Raw genomic sequence first — 23,796 nt, 5'->3', positions numbered from 1 at the left:
ATGGATTTAATGCAACTTGGCGCGACATGGAAATTTCGAAAATTATTTCCGACGAAAATAATTACATTTATGTAATCAAAATAATACCAATCACTTTACTTACACACACGCATCACCAAAAAGGTATTTTGTTTTTCACTTGAAAAAACAAAAATTTTACAGTTCGTCCACTATTGAAAAATTATGTGAAAAATGTTTTGTTTTGGTACCTGTAAATTTGACTGTATTTAGGGTTTTTAAGAAATTTTGGCTCTCATGTTTTTTCAAATATTGCATATTGGTTAAAATAAAAAAAAATATAACTATTGATAAATAATATTATAGTCTCTTGTTTTTTAATGATTTGGGTTCTGTAGGTAGATACATAAGCTAGATAACATTAAGATCTTCGTTGTTTTTTAGGTTTGCATTTATCAACAAAATAATAGTACAAAACAGGCATAATCTTCAATGTCTGGAAAGCGCACGAAAATACTCTTGGTATTCTTCTGGTATGTATTTAGCGTTGTCACTAAATCACGATATTTTAATTTAGAAATATGATTTCTTTGGATTCTTAATTATTATAGGTATATCTGGAACAATAACAGGAATTCTTTCTATATTTCGTCGTTAACCAACTACCATAAAATCATTTTCTTCAAATGATGTTTATATAAAAAGAGTCTCTCAAAATCATCTCTTCAAACGTGAAACCACGCCATATTGTATATGGGAACTATTTTACCACACAATGTTTTTTTGTAATATAAATTAAATGGTGCGTTGGGTTATCATATTTAGATGCGAATGATTTAAAAACCTGAAACGTCATTGATACAATGAATTTCCGCATTCTTTGACAAAATTACACCAGTCATTGAATGTGAAAATTCTCATCGTAGACAGTTTTTTTTTTTTGCTTTATTATGCTTTGGCCATGGTCCCCACATCCCGAACCGGGGCCCCATGCCAGGATGTTTGGCGTGCCCCTTTACCTATCACTGAGGTTAAGGGCAGTATGATGTTCTACAGTAGTATTCCCCATATTATCCCCAAATGATATTCTGTAGAATCCCTGGGTTTGGCGAGGTAAAATGAATGGTATTCTGTGTATTTTTTGTAATTTTCAAATAAATCCACTTGAATTATTGAGTTGTTGGCTTAATATGAACGATTGATCGCGACCCCCTTTCATGGTAACATAGTACTCGTAACATGCGACCCTTCTACGTATTGGATAAATAGCCATTTATATTAGTCAGCAAACACACTACAGATAACTATAAAATAAAATTCCAAATGTGAATTATCATCAAATTTAGATAATTTATTATATCACATAAAATTGCATCACATACATACAAATATTATAAAATCTTGGGTCAAGTTGACGCTAAGGTACAGATTTGGATTTCGCGTTATACACATTTTTATTTATCTAAAAAATCAAAAAAATGAATTTTTCAAAATCATTTGAATTTGTGCTGCACAAGAGAAAAACCAATAATCATAGGGTGAAAAACATAACCATAAAATAAAAATTAATAATAAGATGGTATCATTTCACAAATTCAAATTGTATGGTTATTTTATTAATATGTACCTTTTAGGTGGAGAATTTATATTAATAAGTTATAAAATAGTTGGGGTGCATCGAAAAGATTAACAGTAGGCATAATAACAGAATGATTTAAAAAACGCCAAATATAAAATTTAATACAGTTCTAAAATCTAAAAAGTTTTTATGAATAAACACGGCATAAAATGAGAATCTCATAAAATGAGTAATTTTTCAATTATTAGTAAACAAAAAAAGGTAGCCATTGTTTAGTGGAAAAAAAATAAGCCCAAGCAGTACAGTGGTCATAATGCTATGTATTGTTTTTACATGCACTTCACAAGATAATTTTATTCATACAAAATATTATTTAGTAGTATGGGTGCCACTGGCACTGGAGACATATTTATAATTGCCGAAAAACTAATTAGATTTATTACAGTTCACACTTTCATCTGTCTTCTCCAATAGTATGTACATATCCCTGGTGTGGACGAATTATTTGTTTGCATGTACCTACTTACCTTAATAATTAAGGTACACCACACCGTACACCACACATGTAAATCATTCATTTAGGTACAATACCTATCGTCTTAATCATTTCTAAATACTTTTATTCATGATTTTATCAAGATACCGACTAAACAGATATTTTTCTTATCGATAGTCAAATTTCATTTTTCAAAGCAACAAACTCATTCCAAAATAATATATCAACTTGATTTTTTTTGTAATTGTCAAAATACAATATAATGTTAGTACACAAAATTTAATTTTATTTATTTTTCTAATATTATTATCTTGTAATTTACATTCAAATATAAAATGGTCTTAAAAACTCTCATCATAACAATACAACAGCTGTAAACATTAGTTGAACTAAGCTAGCTCTCAGTTCTGTGTGTTCTGAATTCAAGATAATTTGGCAACGTTGCATGAACGAACAAGTGTGTTGATCAAAATGATCAATGTAGAGACATTAAAAATAGATGATATTTTTTTGGGTATAAATATAATATTTATAGTTAAGTGATAGCTGACCATGTTTTAAATATAACGAAAAAGACAGCAAGTTGCTACCTCATCCATGTCATTATATATGACATGTGAAATAGTGATCGACGAAGGTCGTCTATTCACACATGAGCCGCTAAATGTGGTCGGATATAAATATATATATATATATATATATAAATAATAATGTGAATTTAATACGAGATTGCTGTTTCTGATAGTAAAGACTTAACGAATGGATTAGCGAGATTTAAAATAGAAAGCAAATAAGCATGGCGTACTTATGGCCTTTCCGCTTCATAAATCTAATTAGTCAGCCAAATATGAAATTGCCGTAAAACGTATGAGGTCACGGTGGAATTACTTTGTTAAAAGTGCGAAGCATTGCCTTTTTCCAATCTTTTTCAATTTTTTTCATTACACATGGGTATAAATCAAACTTCACTCAAACTCAGTTTATTTCTAATGTAGTTATTTTTTATTAAAAGTATTTTTTCTGTTATATTTTCGCTTTTATTTTATGTTCCATAAAAATTGATAAAAAAATCAATCCCGAAATCCCGGGATTATGTTTATCAATCCCGGGATTCATAGGTATCGAAAATAGCTCGGGATCCCGGGATTGGAATCTATAGTCAGCATGTGAACATAATACAGCAATCATACCCGTACCACTCTGCATTACAAGTGTGACACACTTTATTATTTATGTTTTGTTGTCAAAATAAAATAGAGTAGCAGAAGCGATTGTCAGCATTTCCTCAATAATAATCTAGATCGATGGTTCCCAAAGTTGACTGGGCTCCGACCCATCTAACAAAAATTTCCAATCTTGGGACCCACCTCTTAGCTGTCTTCCCTAGTGGCGAGTCGTGGAACTATTTTATGTTGTCTTATTTTGGTCTAATTGAAATAAAAAAAATATTTTTTATAAGTGTTGCCAATATGAATGAAAAACTGTTGAAATAAGAAACACAACTTAAATAAAAAAAAAAATATTAGGTACTTAAATACCTACACCTGCAAGGTTTTTTTTACAAAGTTATTTCAATGGAAAAGGATGTATTTGTTTCTTATTTTTCTTCATTACAGTTTTAGCATCAACTTCAACTTTAGTTACTTTTAATCGCAGTGAGTTTGATATATCCAATTTATTTCGGTATTTAGTTTTAATGTTAACCATAGCCGAAAATCCGACCTCACATAGATATGAGGTAGTAAAGAGGAGGAGGACTTTCATAGCTTCATCGAACAGGCAAGGATAATTATCAGTAACTGAGAGACAGAATTTCGTTAACTGTTTACGATTGAAACTATTTTTCAGTGACGTATCTTCTGATAAATCAATGAGTTCTTCACTTGCTTTTGTTGACATACTAGTTGGTAAGTCGTTTTGAAATGGGTTACAAATCCAACGCAACGAATCAAACTTTTTCATCTCTTCCCCAAAATAGTCGTCAAAGTTATTTATAAACAGTGATAAATTACTGGAAATTTCAGACAGTACGTTAATATTAGGCTGCACTTGGTTTTCAATAATAAAAGTTTTTTTTTTTATAATTCATGTATACAGTGGCGAGGGCCCACTCAATATTTGCTCGCGACCCATAGTTTGGGAAACCATGATCTAGATCAACAATGTATAATATTATGATTTATTTAATTGCAACTATGTATCTTTTAATGACATGTATGGACTGCATTTGTATAAATAACGAGGACGATCCATAACTCACCACCATATATCTCGAGTCCATCACTCGACTCACTAATCCACTCCACATTACCTATGCGATAAACCTTCATTAAGTATTAAAATACAGCAATATTTCTGTTTCCCGTATTGTTTTAGGCTTTGGTTGATATTTTACACTTGTTTTATATGAAAATACGCACATTTTTATTTTCATAGTTTCAGAAGAAGCGACTGCCTAACCTGTTTCATGAAAAAACAGCGGAAGGTAAAAAAAACTAGTGAAGATTAAAAACAAAAAGAAAACGAAAGAAGCCTTTTAATATCCTTTAAATGTATGCTAATAGTCCTGTTCTGTTGTAATTCTTTGTAAAAGTGTGAATTAGAACAAACACTGTAATGTTTTAATTTAAGGGCTATTGGAGTATATCCATACTTATAATGAAATCGCTATCCGAAGAAAGTTTAGCTTGACTTAGATTTGGCGATCACATTCAAGATTAAAAAGGAACGTCGACAAGTGTGTACAATCTCCCAGGTACTTTTCAATATTCTATGGAAAAATAACCCTGCATGACTGTATAAAATGTGCTTAATTTATTCTGAAATATTTTACAATAACAAACACTAAACTAAAATAATATTAATTACTTATAGAAATATTATAAGATTATTTACTAATTATGGCTAAATTCAGGAAACATGAATGAACAAAAGGGAGAGTACGTAGATGGTAGATATAATGTATAATAATCTACTCCTCTAAGAAAATTGAATGAATATCGGAATCGCACAAAAAAAAATGAGTGGGAAGACGTAAAATCAGTGCTTTATTTGACGCAAAATATGACACACTTTTGACATAATACAGTGTAATAAAGTAGGTATATATAATTTAAATTTTGATATTCATGTTCCACAACATGATTGATTAGCAGAATATCAGAATGAGGAGCATTTTCAGCATATTCAGCGAAAATTTCACGTATCGCCGAAGAAGATTCAATTTAGTAAAAATACTCGTTTTTCCTGCTGAATGTATCCGTTGACATTTTTAAAATTACTAAAAATGATGTTTGTCGATTGAGATTATTATTTGTTATCTACAATATAGACAGTGAAGCAACGGATGGTAGTTATCCTAAATATTATCCAGGTATTGCTAGATAGGCAAATATTTTTTTTATTCAACGAATAATTGAAAAGATTTAAGAATGTAACATTCTTTTTATTGAACATACATAAACACTTATGTGAAAATATATAACTAATAGAAAAAATCTTTTTTGAAAAAAAAGACACCCAGCAGGAATCGAACCTGTGTTCCTCGAGATTCGCGCCCACGCACATCGACCACAATGTTATAGGTATCGTATCCAATTTCGACAAATTTTAACTAATGGCTCTTACAATACTCTCTGAAGCGCTTTCCAAATTGAGTTAGCTTTAGTAAGTTACTATGAAGTGTGTAAAAGTTTAAAATGTACTTACGTCAGTGGCGCACCCAGGATTTAATATTGGGGGGGGGGGGCAAGGAGGAGAATTTAAATTAGTCCCATAGGCTCTTTTTCTTCTTCATATAATTATTTTTTACATATTTTCACAATACACGGCGGTATATTTGTACATTTTCTCCTAGTTTTTATTAAATTGGAGGCATAACGGCGGTAACCGTTGAGCGTGTCATCAGCGACTGGCGGATTGGAAGTGACTTACAGCGACTATGATGGACATGTGCGCCTAGTATGCTAAAACATTACTCAAATATTATCGGCTGTTCTATTACCGCTTGGTCTAGAGAGCTACAATATGTATGCCGAATTCCACTGAAAAAAAATGTTCTTTTGACTTACACCACCACTGACTAGTGCGTGTAGTCGTTCTTTTCGCCGAATGTTTATCGTCGATTTTTGGGTTTTTAATATTAAGGTTCCAAAATATTAATTGAAAGTGCACAAAAAAAGAATTAGTGCATTTAACTTATACACCAACCTACTCAACACAACACCGCCTAACTCGTTTATCGGTCTTTTGTCTATTGCACTCGGTGTACCTACACCATGGCCACCACATCCTGAAACGGGCCCTCAGGCTAGGATATTTGGCGGGCCCCCTACCTACCGCTAAGATTAAAGGCAGTGTGAAATACTACATTAACGTTTTTCAAATTGTGTTTTAGTTCAAATTAAGGGTACTTATACAGTGAATTATTGGCGATTTTTAATACATCTACTTTAATAATGGAGCTGTCAAGTATTGACATACGAGTATAATAATTAGAAAATATATTTCACAACTATTTAATCTAAAATGTTCAAGGCCATGCAGTATAATAGCGCCGCAGGCGACTTTTGTTACTATTAAAGCTAATTTATGATGTGTATTTATCTGGTCAACCCGACACGCCAGGCCCCCCACAGCCCTCCCCAGCCATGACCTACACCACTCCGGAATTCGGGTGGATACCGAGATTTTTTTGACAGTTCCATTAAGGATTGGGTCTCTAAAAAAAGCCGACATTAGTGTTTCGAAATTTTTGTGTTAAAAATTAAATCATTTTTTTGCCGTGTTTTTATTTGTAAATCATTTTGATAATTTTCATGTTTGGGGGGGGGCAGGGCCCCTTGCCCCTCCCCCTGGGTGCGCCACTGACCTACGTAGTTTTGTCTAAATGTAGAACAAAAAAGTGATAAGTATTCGATAATTTTGAAACCTGATTTTAGATAAAAATCGAGTATTTTTACGAACATCCCAGAAAATAAATTAATAACATACAATAAACACCATTCAATAGTATATTATATGTAAAGAATTTTTTCATAGCCAAGTCTGATTAGGGATTGCAAATTGCAATACCGAATGAAAATATCAATACCGGTATTTCGGTATTTCTTGTTGAATATCGGTGTTCGTTAAAATATATAGAAAAAAAATACAAGTATCCATCAATAAATACAGTTATAAAAATCTCTTTAAAACATTGATGTTAGATATATAGGAAAAGTATCAAGTACCTACATAATATTCTGTTGACCTTTGAAAATGTGTATAGATCGATAATAAATATAACTGCATTATATAAATACGTTGCATAACATTAAATTTGTTTTCGAAAAATTAAATGTAAGATCTGATTTTTTAATAATGAAAATAACGGCTTGTTGTATATACAAAACCGGTATTTCGGTGTCGATAAATACTATAATACCGGTTTTAAAATTTCAGTATTGAAATCCCTAAGTCTGATGAATTCATTTATTAATGCAATTATCTGCAATTATTGAACTCTATGTTGTTGATTATATAATGTGCACAACAAACAATGATATACTTAACTATGTTTTAAAAATACAAGTATAACAATTATAATGTCAACTCACCTTATGTAGTCCTGAATGAACCGGCGAAGATGAGGCGACTTTCCGAAGTCAACGTTGTGCTTGAGGATCCGCCTGGCGACGTGGGCAAGTGTATCTCGAAGTCTCGGCGACCGAGGATGAGCTCTGCAGTGGCGGCCGAGCGCTCCGCATAGCTGGGGAGGGAGAGACGCCGAAGCCAGGAGTGGTCCGGCTATTCCGAGAGCAGATTCTCCGCCGCTTGTTGTACCAGGAGTATTTTCACCGCTCCATAAGTGCTCCTGGTGATGAAGCAAGCAATTCATGTTAATATGCATTTACATTCAATATTGTTATCTTTTTGCAATAGGCAATGAAATCATAAAAAATATGTTTGATTTGAGACATAAAATAGTAGTTTTAAGTACTTAATGCAGAGGTATTCAAACTGTGCGCCGACAGCTAATTGAAAAAGAAAACAATGATTATATCAGGGATGGCAAATAGGATTTGATCGGCATGCCAAAATAAGCCGATTTTTTTTTACTCGTGGCGCGTGCTAGTGTACACATGATATTATAATCTAAATATTCTAAATCATATTTATTGAATATAAAAAACAAAAGGGTACATTGTAACTATATTGTATATTGAATATATAAAAAAATGATACACATAAAATAAAATAAAATAAGGAAATATAAAAAAACATTTGTAAATACAATAATTTTTGTTTGGGGTCTTTTGTTTCATGTTATTTGCGAGACATTTTATATCAGGCTGATATGCAGTTGATTGCAAATTAATATATGTTGCTGAATCTTCCTTTGTCAACCTATTTATAGTCTTTCAATGTATATGATTCAAGATAGAACATCAACTGTCCAGTGTTGCCACAATATACATTTACTTACATATGATTTCATTTTGATTTTATATTTTTACGCTATAGACGTTTTGAATATTAAAAAAAAAAAGGAATTAATTTTTTTGGCGTGCCGTCGAAAACTTTTAGCGTGCCACGTATTTGCCATCGCTGGATTATAGAAAGCTTAACACAATGCTTACGGGCCCTTTCAATTAATTTTGTAATTAACGTGTTAATTTGCATTTGAAAAGTAATTAGCAAAAACACAATTTTGTGCGGCCCAACGTGATGATCCCATTTTTGCATCAGTGTGTGATCTACAATGCTTCCTCCGATTAGGTACATATTTATTTTTGAAAATAACCTAGGTAATATCAAATTAGCAAGTAGTTTCAAAAATACTTTTAGAAAGACAATAATATGTAGAAATTCACATCCGAACTGAAATGATCAATGAGGGTAGCAGCATGGTTCACCTTTTTCAGAAACTTTTGCAATTTCTTCAGGAGTCTCGGTTGACGGTTGGTAATCACTGCCGTTAGAAACCACCCCTTAACTCAGCGGTAAGTAATTTGTATAGCAATGTAAGATTATTTTTAAAAATAATAATATTATAAAATAAGTCGGTGGTTTTATTTGTAGAACTTTGGTTAGTAGACCTATTATATAGAGCAAGATTTTGAGTTGATTTTATCGGATTTCTGGAAAATTTTCAATAAAAAATTAAAATTAAGTATATATTTCGATACATTAATAATACTGACGATACATGTTTATAAATTGGTTATATACATTCTAGTATTGAATAGTTATGTTAAATATTCGTCACAAACTGCAATATGTTTTGACGTTAGGTTACAATCTGGTAAACATCAATAAATTGTAAATAAGAGGCAATCTTTTGTGACCATAATATTCTGTTTATTATGAAGTTTTCAAATTATTCCGAAATCGACAGAATAAATTGTCGCGCGTTACTTTATAGCAGTGGCGAAGAGTGGAGATATGCTGTTAAGATACGACATAAATAGTGCACATAAAACGATGTTAGTCGTATGTATTTGTTTTTATTGCGCCAAAACTGCAATTCAAAGATGGTGGTGGTTAGTTTTTAAAAATCAATTAAACCCTGCCTAAAGAAAACCATAATAGTTTCGGTATATTATGGGTGATCCGACAAACTAGTGCACACTTTTTCAGTTATACTGTTTTGTTTTCGTAGAATTAAGAATACATATTGTAGATGGTGTTAGCTAGTTTTTTAAAATTCATTAAGCCTTGCCTATACCAAACCATAATTGATAAAAAATATTTTTTTATCTATATAGTATCCAAAATTATGTATGATTATAGATATACGAATATTTTTGGAAGATTTTCTATTATGGCATCGTTTTCGCAGGGCTTGATTTTAAAAACAAATTAACACAATCTGTAAATCGTAGTCTTAATTCAATGAAAACAAATAGGTATGATTGATAAAGTTTAATGTGCACTATTTATGTCGAATCTTAACAGTCTACTTACACCCTTCGCTACTGCTATATAGGTACTGAATATTTAATATTATCACACGTTAATTACTATCAAAGTGTGTTTTTTTCTATTAATTTGTTATTATCGTTTTCCTTCGTCCAACGGGCAGTATTCACCACTGATATAAATAAATCAATGCCCAAAGTCAACTTGGGAGCGTTTTTCTCGAAAACAACGGACGCGAACTATTTTTTTAATGTAAATTAACCTGAACCCAGTTTTCGGAAGCTTAAATACTGCATAATAATAAAACCGTTCCTACAAAACCTTAGGAAAAGCAGAGCTTTAGAAAACCTTCAACAAACTCTGGAAAAGGGTCATGGGTATTATTCGTAAACTAAATAAAACCACTTTTCGTGAGTGTTACCTGCACGAATAAAAGCGGATTTATTTAATAATTTCCAACAAATAATATTATTCTACAGCTGAAAATCGTTTAAGCATTTATGATTTATATTTTAAAATAAGGTCATTAATTTTTGGGAATACTTAAACTCGTGGAGTAATTATATATTAACATATTATTAGTACATTTGTAATTCTGTAGATAATGTCAAAGTGATTTTACGGTTAACTTAATATTCGTTTTTCTTTAATAATGGTGAAGAATGCATTTTTACAATACCAGTTATTACAGCCCACTACCTCACAACCTCGTTATCAACCAAGTTATCACAACAGTGGAGCAAAGATGTCGCCTATGTACCTATGTAGCGATGAGCGACTATATGAAACGGTGTCTTTACTCGAGCACACGCGCGACGTAGGCCATTCAAGATTTCGTCACTGCTTCCGCACGATCACTCTACTGAGGTAAACCTTACCCAAGCTAGCTAGCGGGTGTGTTGATTTTGCTTTATATAAGGTATTTCTGTTCAGTTTGTCGTCATATATTTTTTTTTAAATTACTCCAGTAGGAATTTAGGGAAAGGGGAGCGAGCAAAGATGTTTACAAGGAAAAATGTAATAACGTATTTATGTATTTAATAACTTATATACAAGTAGAAACGGCGACAGGGTCGCCCTAAAAGCCGCTGGATTGACGAACTGGTAAAGTTCGGAAAGAACTGGTAAAGGCGGAAATACGTGGCAGCGAACGACACAGGACCGAGAGGGTTGGAGAAAGCTTGGGGAGGCCTTCGTCCAGCAGTGGATTGACCCCGGCTGATGATGATACAAGTAGAATTATTCTATAGATAATGATAGAACAATAGGAATTTAGATTTAGATTGTTATTTATGTTTGCCTGAACACATTTTCTCATTAGTTTAAATAATTATTTCCACCTTTTGATCAAATTAACAACTAAATATACATCAGTTGATCGAATTTCTGATATTAGATAGGGTATTGTGAAAATTAATGATAACATCTATTTTAAATTCATATAATATCGTTATTTTCAATGTTAATGGAACACGGATATGAAAAATTCACAAGTGAAAATAATAATTTTGAAAACGTAACGAATTTAACGTTGTAATTCAATAGAATTAAAAAATAATCAATTACCAACTAATTAGTAATTAGATACCATCAATTATTGCAAAACATAATGACGGATTTTATAATAATACTCAAAAGTACGATTATTAATTATAATTTCCGCTATGAATAAAGAAATCTGTAGGTGAAAAATTGTGTTTCAAGAAAATCCACCCACTTTCAAGAGTGAAATTAATCTTAATAGCTTTAATAAATTAATCACCTTGAAGCTTATTTTATTAAAAAAACATGAAAGGGGTGTTTAAATATAAATATTTGAGAAAAAGAATGCCTCGACGTCTTAGAAATAATTTGAAAATTTTGAGTACCTACCCATCTCAAAACGTACCTACAACGTTAATCGCGTACAAAAAAAGTGTACAAAATAGAAAGCTGATTATGTATTACATTATAACCAGAGATGTTAGCATTCCCATTTATTGAAGGTTCGGTTCCAGAAAAATATAATGGGGTTCAGTTCCGAGCGTTAGTTCCGCTTGTTTAAAAAGCTAACATACCCACTAATAACACATCTATTTAAGTGTAGGTACAGTTAATTATAATTTTAAATTGTTGTAAAGATAGTTTTTTTACAACTTTTAAGTAGTTTTATATACAGTTTATTTGTTTACGGACAGCTGTATCTTGATCTCGACTACCGCATCTCACTGCAAAATACAAAGTGCGACTTAAAGCAAAGCAGAGGGTTGGAGATTACGGCATCAATTGATATCACATAATATAATAATGATTAAAATGAGTAAAATTCATATTTAAACAATAACTATTATCTTCCAGATTACTGAACGTACCGTTTTTTGTGTATAATAACACATTGCCACGATTGTCATCTTATAATATAATATATAAATAAGTATAATATAATTATACATTGTTAAATGAGCACCCATTTCAATTCATATGATAAAGGAATTAAATAATCTAAAAATCTAGTGTCAAAAACAGATTTTAACATGAACCATTCTGAATAGAGAATATTAAAAGTGGAAACTAATAACTAAGTACATACTGACTTTCATCGTATTATGAAATACATTATGCAAACCTACATAAGATTAAATAAACCCAGTACGGAGATCATATTTAACCCATCTAGAATATCATTGTAGAGATATCAGTGCTTTCTTTATGCCTTCGCTGTGGGCCTTTCCTCAATTCCTCAAGCTGATCCGGAAGCCGTGACGAGGGTAGAAACTTTGTTAATGATATCATAACGTGGTCATGACCTATCTGACGGAAGTGATTTTCAATGGGTAATCGTTATGGGCTTAGATTCTTCTTGGTATTAATAATGATTACCCTGCCGTCATAGAGAATAAAATGTATAAATACGAGGGTGGGTCAATAATTCCTTAGAAAAAAGCATTAAAACAGTTTTTATTTTTGTATTTTTTTTTTATTTCTCAATATAATCTCCTTGGAGCTCAATACACTTGGTTAGACGTTTCTCAATTTTTTTTAAACCGTCAGAAAAATAAGTTTTCGGAAGGTCCTCAAAATAAGCATTTGTCCGATCGATGACTTCTTCATTTGAAAAAAAACGTTGTCCACTTAGCCATTTTTTTAAGTTTGGGAAAAGGAAAAAGTCACTCGGAGCTAAATCTGGCGAATACGGTGGGTGGTCGACCAATTCGAACTTCAATTCTTCAATTTTAGCCATTGATCGTAAACATGTGTGAACACGGGCATTGTCCTGATGAAAGAGGATTTTTTTCCTGTTTAAATGAGGCCGTTTTTCTTCAATTTCGTTTTTTAGCTGGTCCAATAAAGATGCATAATAATCCCCTGTTATTGTTTTTCCTTTTTCCAAATAGTCAACGAAAATAATTTCACGTGCATCCCAAAATACAGTAGCCATAACCTTACCAGCTGATTTTACGGTTTTCGCCTTCTTTGGACATGGTTTGTCTTCGCAATCCACTGCTTTGACTGTTCTTTCGTCTCGGGAGTATAGTGGTGTATCCATGTTTCATCTACAGTCACAAAGCGACGAAAAAATTCATCCGGATTGCGTTGCATGAGCGACAACAGGGCTTTAGAGGCCACCACCCTATTGCGTTTATTGTCGACTGTGAGTAAACGCGGCACCCATCTTGCAGAAATATTTTTCATGCCCAATTTGTCATGTAAAATAGAAATGACGATACCTTTTGAGATCCCTGTAACCTCAATTATCTCACTCAACTTTAATCTTCGGTCACTTAACACCATATCGTGGATTTTATTGATCATTTCTGGTGTAGTCACCTCTACAGGACGTCCTGAGCGTGGTTCATCCTTTGTTGATGTACGACCACGTTTAAATTCATTTAACCAGTTATAAATAGTTGCAAGTGAAGGAGCAGATATGCCGTGAACTAAATCCAACTCATTTTTTATTTCCTTTGCTGTTAACCCTTTTATATTAAAATGTTTAATAACAGCTCTAAACTCAATTTTCTCCATTTTCCATTTTTCCATTTTCCACAAGCAATTTTTTTTTTAAATGTACGAGAAACACACAACAACCCGACCAATCTGATTGAAACTTCGCAGCATACTGCATCGGTAGTGCCGCTGCATGAAAACAAACCGCTTACAGTACTAGTCGCGCCACCTGTCGGCTTTTCTAAGGACTTATTGACCCACCCTCGTATATCCACCGACATACGTACTCTCACCAATAGGCTAGTCGGGATTAGACCCTTTTGGTCATTGTACGAAATGGGGAGACGGTAAATAATTGAGACATCTATTTTTAAATACCACGTTAAAGTCCGCGTTTGTGGTAAGTTTAGTGACGTTTTTTGTGTTTCAAGCGTAAGTGGATAGTTTAACATTAGTTTCTTTTTTTCAATGTATTTAATTTTAAAATAACAACAATATGCCCATTTATTAGCCGATAAACTTTTTATTGCAATGAATATAAACAAAATTATTTTTGATGTAACGGAATAATTTGAAATAATAAGTTCCTTTACATTTTACGTCATTAAGTCATTTTGTTTACAAACTATTAATGGTTTTGGTCGGATTTCGATGTGGTAGATCATTACATATTATGTTAAATTAAATAGAATAATATGTCGTCATGGTCTCCACAAGGGGGGGTAACAGGGCTGTAGTCTAGCAGCCCGGGCTCAGGGGGGTCCGGCGTGGCGGGTCGATCAGGTATGTGCGATAAACACACATCACAAACTAGCTATACTAATATAATAAGTAGCTTGCGTCGCAAAAATGAGGTTGCAATATGCGATTTGAGTGTTTTATGTTTGATACTCAACAAGTCCATAATTCAAATAGAAAACTATGTCCATAAAATCGCTAAAAATAAACCGAAGGCCCTTGCTTTTACCACAATTTTGAAAACGCTTCTGTTGTGCGTCACACATGCCATTAAACTTAGCGATAGGTAGGGGGGCCACCAAAGATCCTGGCCAGGGCCCCGTTTTAGGTTGTGGGGGCCATGTATTTATATAGTTACCTATGTATTTTTATTATAATATGTGAACTTGTGTGTCAGTTTTAGGAAATTTACGTCTCAATTATGTTTTATATACACTACAAGATTCTTAGATTCTACAGATTTAATTTACTTAGTATATCAATTGCTACTCTATAACAATAATACGCTAATTCAGGCGAGATTTCAACATGCAAATATGGATCTGGACTGCACCACAAAAGACACCACGCCATTCGAATCGGCGGAAATAACTTTTTTCGGTCAATAAGGAGGTAATGGGCTGTATCCCTCCCAAATTTAAACAACCCTGGTGTGAGAAACCACATGCCTTAAGGCATTGGACTACGAGGGTCGTTAAAATCTTCAAGTTCTCGTACTTCAATTAACATAATATAATATCTAGTGCATTTATTTACCTCTGCGAGTAGCTTGGTGATTATTTCTAATGGCTCACTGGTGATTGACTCATCTTGAAGAGGTGTGCTCATGACGTAGTCGACCAAATTCTGAAAGCAAACATTAAACATTCAAAAGCAGCAATAAATAATATATCAGACATTTCCCAATGGTGAAAAATATTGATTTTATATTCGAGCATTTGCGTCATAGCGCATGATTCACCATTTCACTTGTAGATAATCATTGAGTGAGCATGGAAGTCATTAAATCGATTAGTTTAACAGGGCTTCATCTAAAGTTTATATTATAAGATTTCTATGAAATTGAGTAGGATTAGATTAGAGGAAGCGAGGCGAAAATTTTTATGCCAAAGTGCCAAAAAACTAAAAAATATTTATAAAACGGGCGGCGTGCAAAGGATTTTTTAAAAATTCGATCAAATATTTTACGGAAAGAAATTTTCACTTCAGAATCTAGGTCGAGGGATTTTTTTAATTTTCCTTCCGAAAAGCTTTTTCAATGAAAATAAATTTGCGTCTACAAACCAAGTCGATTTCTAACATTTGTCAGGTGCTACGTTTCGTCGGCACCCTTTCACATTCCTGGACGTCGATTGAGGTTCTACAATTCCTTCACGTGCCAGCAGAATTTCCGCGCGTACCATAAGGTTTACCACCGTTGGTTTAGAGTAGGGTTGCTAACCTTATTTTAACCAAGAGTAAATTTCTAGCGAAAAATGGAATAGTGGGCATTTTTTCCAATGAAACTTAATTAGACAGAAAATACTAAAATATATAAATAATTTGATAAATAAATATTAGTTCTATTTTTTCTAGCAATACCCAGTCAATAACCTTATATTAATAAAGTTTCAAATATTATTTTAAAATATATTTTTTAAATTTGGATTACTCATTTTTGGGCACATCATGAAAATATAAGCACAAAAAATCATGTTATCGTCAAAAGTAAGTTCGCAAACAGCTCTAGTTAGTAAATTTGCATCGTTATCCCACTAGGCTGCAGCACTGCTGATTACGCTCTAACAACGCGCAAAATGTATGTAAGTATTAGTAGGTATGTGGTTTAGTGCTAAATTTTAACAGCAGCAAGAGAGGCGCTGTTAAAATATAGCATTTATTGCAACAATTACAAACATCTTATTGTAATTGTTACAATAAGTGCTAATACTTTGATACAAACCTACCCTAAGTTTGATAATATTTATCACTTTATCACTTTAGCGGTCGATAAGTATAGAATAGACCCACTGGAGTTAATTAAATAGCATCGACAATAAATTTAATATATCCAATCAACCAACAAAAATTCAATTGTGTTTATATTTATTAAGGCTATACCTCGATAGGCGATGCGCGGATTGTGCAAATGACGCGTGCCGAACGAAATATAATTTGTCATATAAATCCAACATGCGTCCATTTAATGCTCTGTTTATTGTTCTATTAGTAACAATAATAATATTGGTAATGTTTTTTAGCCATCTTTACACGATTTAAGAATTAATACCCCCGTCGCCATCACGAAACAAATTGACGTGTTCATAGCTCGACGATCGCTCTCCGATTGCCAGCGAGTCCAAAATTTCGTCGCACCTATAGTTGAAAATTATTTGCCGTTGCACTGACGTACCGTCTTAATCAATTGAAAATATTATAACAATTATATTTTTGTTTTTCTGCCAGTGGGCGCACACAAAAGTGCTAGCGGGCACAGGGTTGCGAATAACCATTTGACTTCTCTGGGGCACATTGAATGAAGAGGAATTCACGAAAAAGTCGACTTTTTTATTTCTTTCAGCCAAAAAAATGGAGTAACATACATTCATACTGTTATTTTATTAATATTATAGAAGAAGTATTTATAAAGAAAGATGAAATAAATATCTTTTAGGCACCTTGGGAGAATTTTTTTTTTAAATAAAAAATAAGTACTTCTACCTACATTATTGGACCAAAATTCATGCGTATGGTAGATAATCTTCGTCTTATTATTTTTATATAAAAATAAGCAAAAGTATATTTTTTTTCTGAGAAGAAAGAAATATAAAAATAATAAAAGATAAATAGTATCTAATAGAAGTAGACTAAACAAATCTTTATGTCACAAAATTCACTGATCGAGTGAAACTATAATTGTATTGAAATGTTTAGATGCTGACAATGACAATGTAAGTATACTAGAAATTATCGGAAATGAGAAATTAGCTACAGATAATTTAATCATTTATTCAGCGACACTTTCATATATTTAGTCTAAGTCAGTTTCGTTCGGTTTAGTCTGTCAGTTCGGGAAAAGGAGCCAATTGAATAAATATACGTGTTTCAATGAAATTGTATTCGTCTTAATTATATTAATTTTATATATTGTGTTCTATTTTTATTATAGAAAGTCTTCAATTAATTCTTGACATTGAGAGAAGTTTATTCTTCATTTTAAAAGTACTGTTATTTAACGTAAATAGATTTCGGGTGGTAGATGACCCCTGATCCATATCAAGAAAGATTTTTTCGACGTTTTGATTCCCACGTGATAATATGTGTTTATGAAACTGAATAGGTAGATACTGTAAAAAATATTATATGATTCCAATCTAAAAATATGTTTAATAAAGAGATGGAAAAATCCATATAGGTAGGTACGGCGACTATCCGTTCTTTATTTAAAAGATCTTGATTTCAGTGTGGTGTCCTTTGGGGCTTACAATTTATTTTGACAAACAACCATACTTTTTGCGATCCTGCGCAGTCATCCTAGAGATCTGCAAGTAGATAGATCATATTATAAAAAGAAGGTCTCGGCTTGGAATTTGGATAGAAATATTTAGGAATAAAAAGCTAAAAACACATCGATGTTGGAGGGTATTTTTTTCTTGGAGGGAAAACTGACCGGACAGGAATTTTTTTAAAAGGAAAAATAAAATAAAATATCTCGAATATGATTGTGGATGAAATTTTTGGTATGTAGAATTTACGAATTCCATCTAAGCACAGGGAAAAGGTCAAATATGTCCAACTAGTTCTGCCAAAAATATAATATTTATACCTGTACACGTTCATGGATTTACTTGCATCAATAGTGTGTATTTTAAACTATCGCGATAATAACTGTTTACAGTGTTTACACGTAAAAGTGCTGACTGTCTCGCCAATCTCATTCTTCAAGGTAAGCGAGCGGCGACTTTTATGGTACTATTTGACAGGTCGTGAAAATTGGTTAACCTCAAAATGAGTCTCTGCGCGGTGTAATTCATTTTTTTTTACCAGCAGGTTTGCTACTAACATTCTACTGGACAGGCGCAGTTATTGCACGGTCTAATTGTCGCGTGAAAATTCAGAAACTTTCTTGATTCACGCATGCAATCTTGCAATTTGCGATAATACGGTTTTTTATGGCCACAATGACACGTACCGCCAGCAGTAAATCCATGTATAGTATACACTTTTTTATATATAAGGTAAACGGGGTATACGTAATACCTATACCTACAACTCAGTCGCTTTTTAGAGTTTGTATTTAACTGCTTTCTTGCTGCTCTCTGTTTAACGATGAGATAGATACGTAATATTATTTTTTTCTTGCGTCTGTGGGAAAGTAAAATGATAGCAATATTATGTTTACATTTCTGCACCAAATATCTATTATATTATGTACATTATGGACACGAGTGAACTTGTTTGACATTCTTTCATTATAGCACATTCCTTACTACATACGATCTATATTTTGTCATCAACCAGTGATTCCCAACCGGGTCCGTGAGAACTTTTGTAAAATCTTGCGAAAAAAAGTTTAACGTGGCATATTCTAAAACACTACAGTATTTTGAATTTTTAGGTTAGGTATTACGCCAAAGTTATTATTGAAACAACGGGATTTTTACGTGCAAGGTAGCAACGAAGAATGAAGGAATAAAAAATGAGATATCACTGGTATCAGTTGCAGTCAGTGGTTCTGAGTTTGTGAGTTCTTCGCCCAACCCTAGGGCCACGTTATATCTTTATTTAATCGGAATCAAAAGTATGATATCATATGGTACTTCGATAATAGTCAGTATTTTTATTAATTAATTGAGTCGGCATTTACTAGCTACAAATGATAATATAAATTATTTTTTGGTTTATTATACTACGTATAGATATAGTTAGAGTTACCAAGGTTAAATGGTTTTTTATCCTCCTTTACTTAGTAATATTAAGCTCATGGCCTTTCGTCGTGAGTAGGGAATCCAATCCCGAGCCAAAATTCTGATCCCGGTATTGGCATTTTTTTCCATTGTTAATATATTTTTTTTATATTTACACATAACATTGATAAAATCGGTCAAAAATAAATCTAGTATAATTTATAATATTTAAGACATTTATTGTTAATATTGTATATCTACGTTCAATCTTGGAAATACATAAGTTTATTGGAGTAAATAATATTAAATATATATAAATAATAATGTTAATCAATACGAGATTGCTGTTTCTGATAGTAAAGACTTAATGAATGGATTAGCGAGATTTAAAATAGTAAAGCAAATAATCATGGCGTACTTATGGCCTTTCCGCTTCATAAATCTAATTAGTCAGCCAAATATGAAACTGCCGTAAAACGTATGAGATCATGGTGGAATTACTTTGTTAAAAGTGCGAAGCATTGTTTTTTTCCAATCATTCTCATTTTTAATAATTTATGTGAAAAAATAAAATGAATCGGCAACTTACACATGGGTATAAATATAAATGAAACTTTATTCAAAATCAGTTTATTTCTAATGTAGTTATTTTTTATTAAAAGTATTTTTTCTGTTATATTTTCGCTTTTATTTTATGTTCCATAAAATTCGGGATTGAAAAAATCAATCCCGAAATCCCGGGATTATATTTATCAATCCCGGGATTCATACGTATCGAAAACAGCTCGGGATCCCGGGATTGGAATCCCTATTCGTGAGTCTTGAGGGAAGAGAAAAATGGAAAAGAAAAAATAGAGAATATACAGTGGTTTGACGAAATTAACAGGAACAGAACGAATTCTCTTTTGTCTCTTACTATGGAAAAAATCGAGCAATATGTTAAACATATTATGTACACAAATTTATTATAATGAAAAATATAGTAATATAAATTCGACCAGACAAATCGATTCCCACCGGTATGTGAGAGTGTTGCACGTACGAAAGAGATTTCGGTATCGATTCGAGAATGTCGCTTCGAGTTTTGACATATAACTTCTTCATACAAATTTCCCACAAGAATTATTATACACTCTAGGAAATAAATCTCGGTCAATGTCTTAAAAGTCAATGACATCAGTTCTGTCACTAAGAGATGATGCACAATTTAAGCTGACCAGTAGGTAGTGTTTTCATAAAATAATATTCAAGGTGCATAATCACTAGGGCCCGGATTTATATGCTAGTGCATGTTTTGTTAGGGTGTATGCACAGCTATGAGAGTTGCACAGAAATCTGTTGAAAGACAGAATCCAAAAATAAAATTTTATTGCGCATATAAATGCATATTTGAGACGTTAGAGCATATTTGAGACATTAGTGCATATTTCATAAATAGATGCATATTTTAGAGCTTTTGAATTTATAATTTTAGTTTTTTTTTTTTAATTATTTTATCGAAATATTACTAAGTTAGGAAAGTAGATAGCTTAGATGCACTTGCATTTTTAATGCCATCTCCGAGCTGTGGATTTATCAAAAAAAGTTAATTCAACTCGGGCACTTTTATTTAAAGTGTGCCCAATCACCTCTGTGGACGTTGAGAGGTCGTTTTCCGCATAATAAACAAAATACTGACAGATACCTATGCGGAAAAATTTAATGCCAGAGATTATATTGAAAAAAAATATTGTAATTTTTTTTTCGGGCAAAAAACAGAAAACAGTATTTAGGAATAGTTAAGTGTGTCGTTTTTGTTTTTTAAGTTATGTTTGGTTTACATTGCATTTACTGTGAAAAAACTATTTTGAAAATTGTAATTGATTAGCTTTATATTCAGTGTTTGAGTTTTTTTGTTCTGCTATCATAATATGTTGAAAAAATATTAACTAGTTATTCGATTTTTTGTTAGTAATATTGGGTAAAGTTGGTATTTACAAGTTTTTCCCACAAATAATGTCTACTGAATATTTATTCGGTTTTAGTGCATATTTTATTGATTTTAAGTGCATACGTGCATGCATATAATCATGTTTTTTGTTGCATATAAATCCGGTCCCTAATAATCACTAATGTGTTACCAAGTTGATTGGGTATGTATCTAAAATACGTTAAAGTTGCAGAATAATGGTGGGTAATTATTATTAACTAAGTTAAAAGGGTATTAAAAATTTAATTAACGAAAGTCAACAAAAGTGTTGACAAAGTTTCCCAGTGGATATAATTAAAGGGAACAACTACGTCATGCCACTAGAAATAAAACTATAATTAATATTAGTTTGACGACTTATTCTATAAAGCTTCGTTAAGTCTGTCATAAATATTTAAAAAGTTATACACAAACGAATCGGTTAAGTGTTTTTTTTTTAATTAGCGAAACGATCACTCGTGTTAATTTAATCGATTTTTGTTTTAGACTATTATAAATAAAACAGCAATTCCCAACCGTTTTTGAATGGCCGAGTCTTTGAGACATTTTGTAAAAACTTGCGGAACCGCCACCTGGCTGACACATATATATCCAGATGGAAAAATGATAAAAATAGTACGCATAATAATTAGTAGGTAACAGTGGTGAAGGGTGGAGTGAGGCTGTTAAGATCCGGCATAAATAGTGCATACTAAATTTTGTTAGTCAAACGTATTTGTTTTCATTGCACTAAGACTAGGTACAATGTGTAGATATTGCTTGTTAGTTTTTAAATTTCAATTGTTAAACCCTGCCTAATCCAAGCCATTGTTGATAATAGTCAAAAATATTCGTGTATCTATAAAATATCCAAAATTATGCCATTGAACCATACTTACATAAGTTTAGATATTTTATAGATAGAAGAATATTAACGAATATGGTTTGGCTTAGGCAGGGCTTAATGAATTAAATAAACAAACACCATATTATAGTTTATTCTTAATTCAACGAAAACATAAAAATGTTTGAAAAAGTGTGCACGATTTTTGTCGGATCGCACAAAGCACCTAAACTATTATGGTTTGGTTAATGCAGGCTTTAATTTAATTTTAAAAACTAACTATCACCATCTGCGAATTGTAAGAATTGTGCGAATTGTACTATAACTTACAAAGTTTAGTGTGCACTATGTCAATTCTTAACAGCCTACCTACACCCCTCGCCACTGCAAAATAGCACATAATAATCATGTATGTGCATACATCGATGCATTTAATATAATGCCCGCAATAGGTGATCTACATGCTTTACGTAACATTAATTAGCGACGGTTAACATTTTTAATTTGTCATGGAAGTGGTATTAATTGTCGAATAAATAAATTTGAATTGAATTGAATTTTTTGTGGAACGCAATGGAAAGGAAACGGAAATTCCTCTCAGTGAGGCTGATGTTGAAATGCACCCACATAAAATCACATAATGCTTTCAATATCACCAAAGCACGGCAAAGTGTTAATACCTCAAAGGATATTAGTGAACCAAATCTCACACAAAAAAGCTCATCGTGTGTTAGTGACAGAGAGCTTTTAAGAGTTACAAAATTTAGAGATCGCAGCGACCCCTTTAAAGGAAAGCGGATTTTCAATGTTTAATTAACTTTCATTTATCCATTTGAAGACGTTTGCAGCTTAACAGAAATGTAAACAGAAAAGGGTGTTCCAGTGGCGCACGTAAATTTAAATAATAATAATGTATACTGTAAAGGTAGTTACTTATTGTTGAGGTTTTTTTTATTTTAAAAGTATTAGATATTACAATTCCATTGCTGTTTGATTTTTGTAAAGAAACCCACACTATAAGCCGCATTAACTCACAAGTTCTCAGGTTCGATTGTAAATTATCACATCACGGTTTTTATCATAATATTACGATAATTGATTGACCTATTACATTAACTTTAATGTCGAGTCGAGAACGCGAGGGAGGATTTTACACGAATGAGGAAAATTCTATGTAGCCACGACGTAAACACGGGAATCGAAAGAGACTGGTAAGATGCTACCTATATCTTTTTCGATTTACTAAATGGAGTGAAGACATGGAAACTCACATAAAAAAAAACACTTTGAATATTTAAACCTTTCAGTTGTGGTTTTGCAACTGATTGCTCCGTATCAATTTGAAAGACAAAATATGTAAAAATAAGCGTTGGCAAAGCTATTTTGGCTACATCATAATTATTAACGTCAGCATCTTGCCATTTAAGCCCATGGCAGAAGAAAAACTCTTTGGTTTAAGAATGTCAGAGACTGGTTTGTTTTCAGCACTCCATCACTGTTTAGAGTAGCAACATATAT

The 23,796-nt window shown here is 32.3% G+C and overlaps 1 protein-coding gene across 4 annotated transcripts in view; it reads right to left on the bottom strand.

The window, feature by feature from the left end:
* The window catches only part of LOC147072304 (C-Maf-inducing protein-like), a 232,511-nt gene that overhangs the window by 11,684 nt on the left and 197,031 nt on the right, over positions 1-23,796 (bottom strand). For all 4 annotated transcript variants that reach the window (XM_085946287.1, XM_085946284.1, XM_085946285.1 and 1 more), the window contains exons 7-8: positions 15,357-15,446; positions 7,631-7,887 (exon numbers count right to left, since the gene is read on the bottom strand). In XM_085946287.1, coding sequence (XP_085802413.1) covers positions 7,631-7,887; positions 15,357-15,446 — 347 coding nt within the window. The remainder of the gene's footprint in view (positions 1-7,630; positions 7,888-15,356; positions 15,447-23,796) is intronic.

The sequence above is a fragment of the Rhyacophila brunnea genome, unplaced genomic scaffold (genome assembly GCF_057557595.1).
Source record: "Rhyacophila brunnea isolate RB1 unplaced genomic scaffold, BYU_Rbru_1.0 scaffold_2, whole genome shotgun sequence".
In the NCBI taxonomy this organism is placed as follows: domain Eukaryota; kingdom Metazoa; phylum Arthropoda; class Insecta; order Trichoptera; family Rhyacophilidae; genus Rhyacophila; species Rhyacophila brunnea.
The sequence above is the reverse complement of the archived record's forward strand: the minus strand, read 5'-3'. Positions and strand labels throughout refer to the sequence as shown.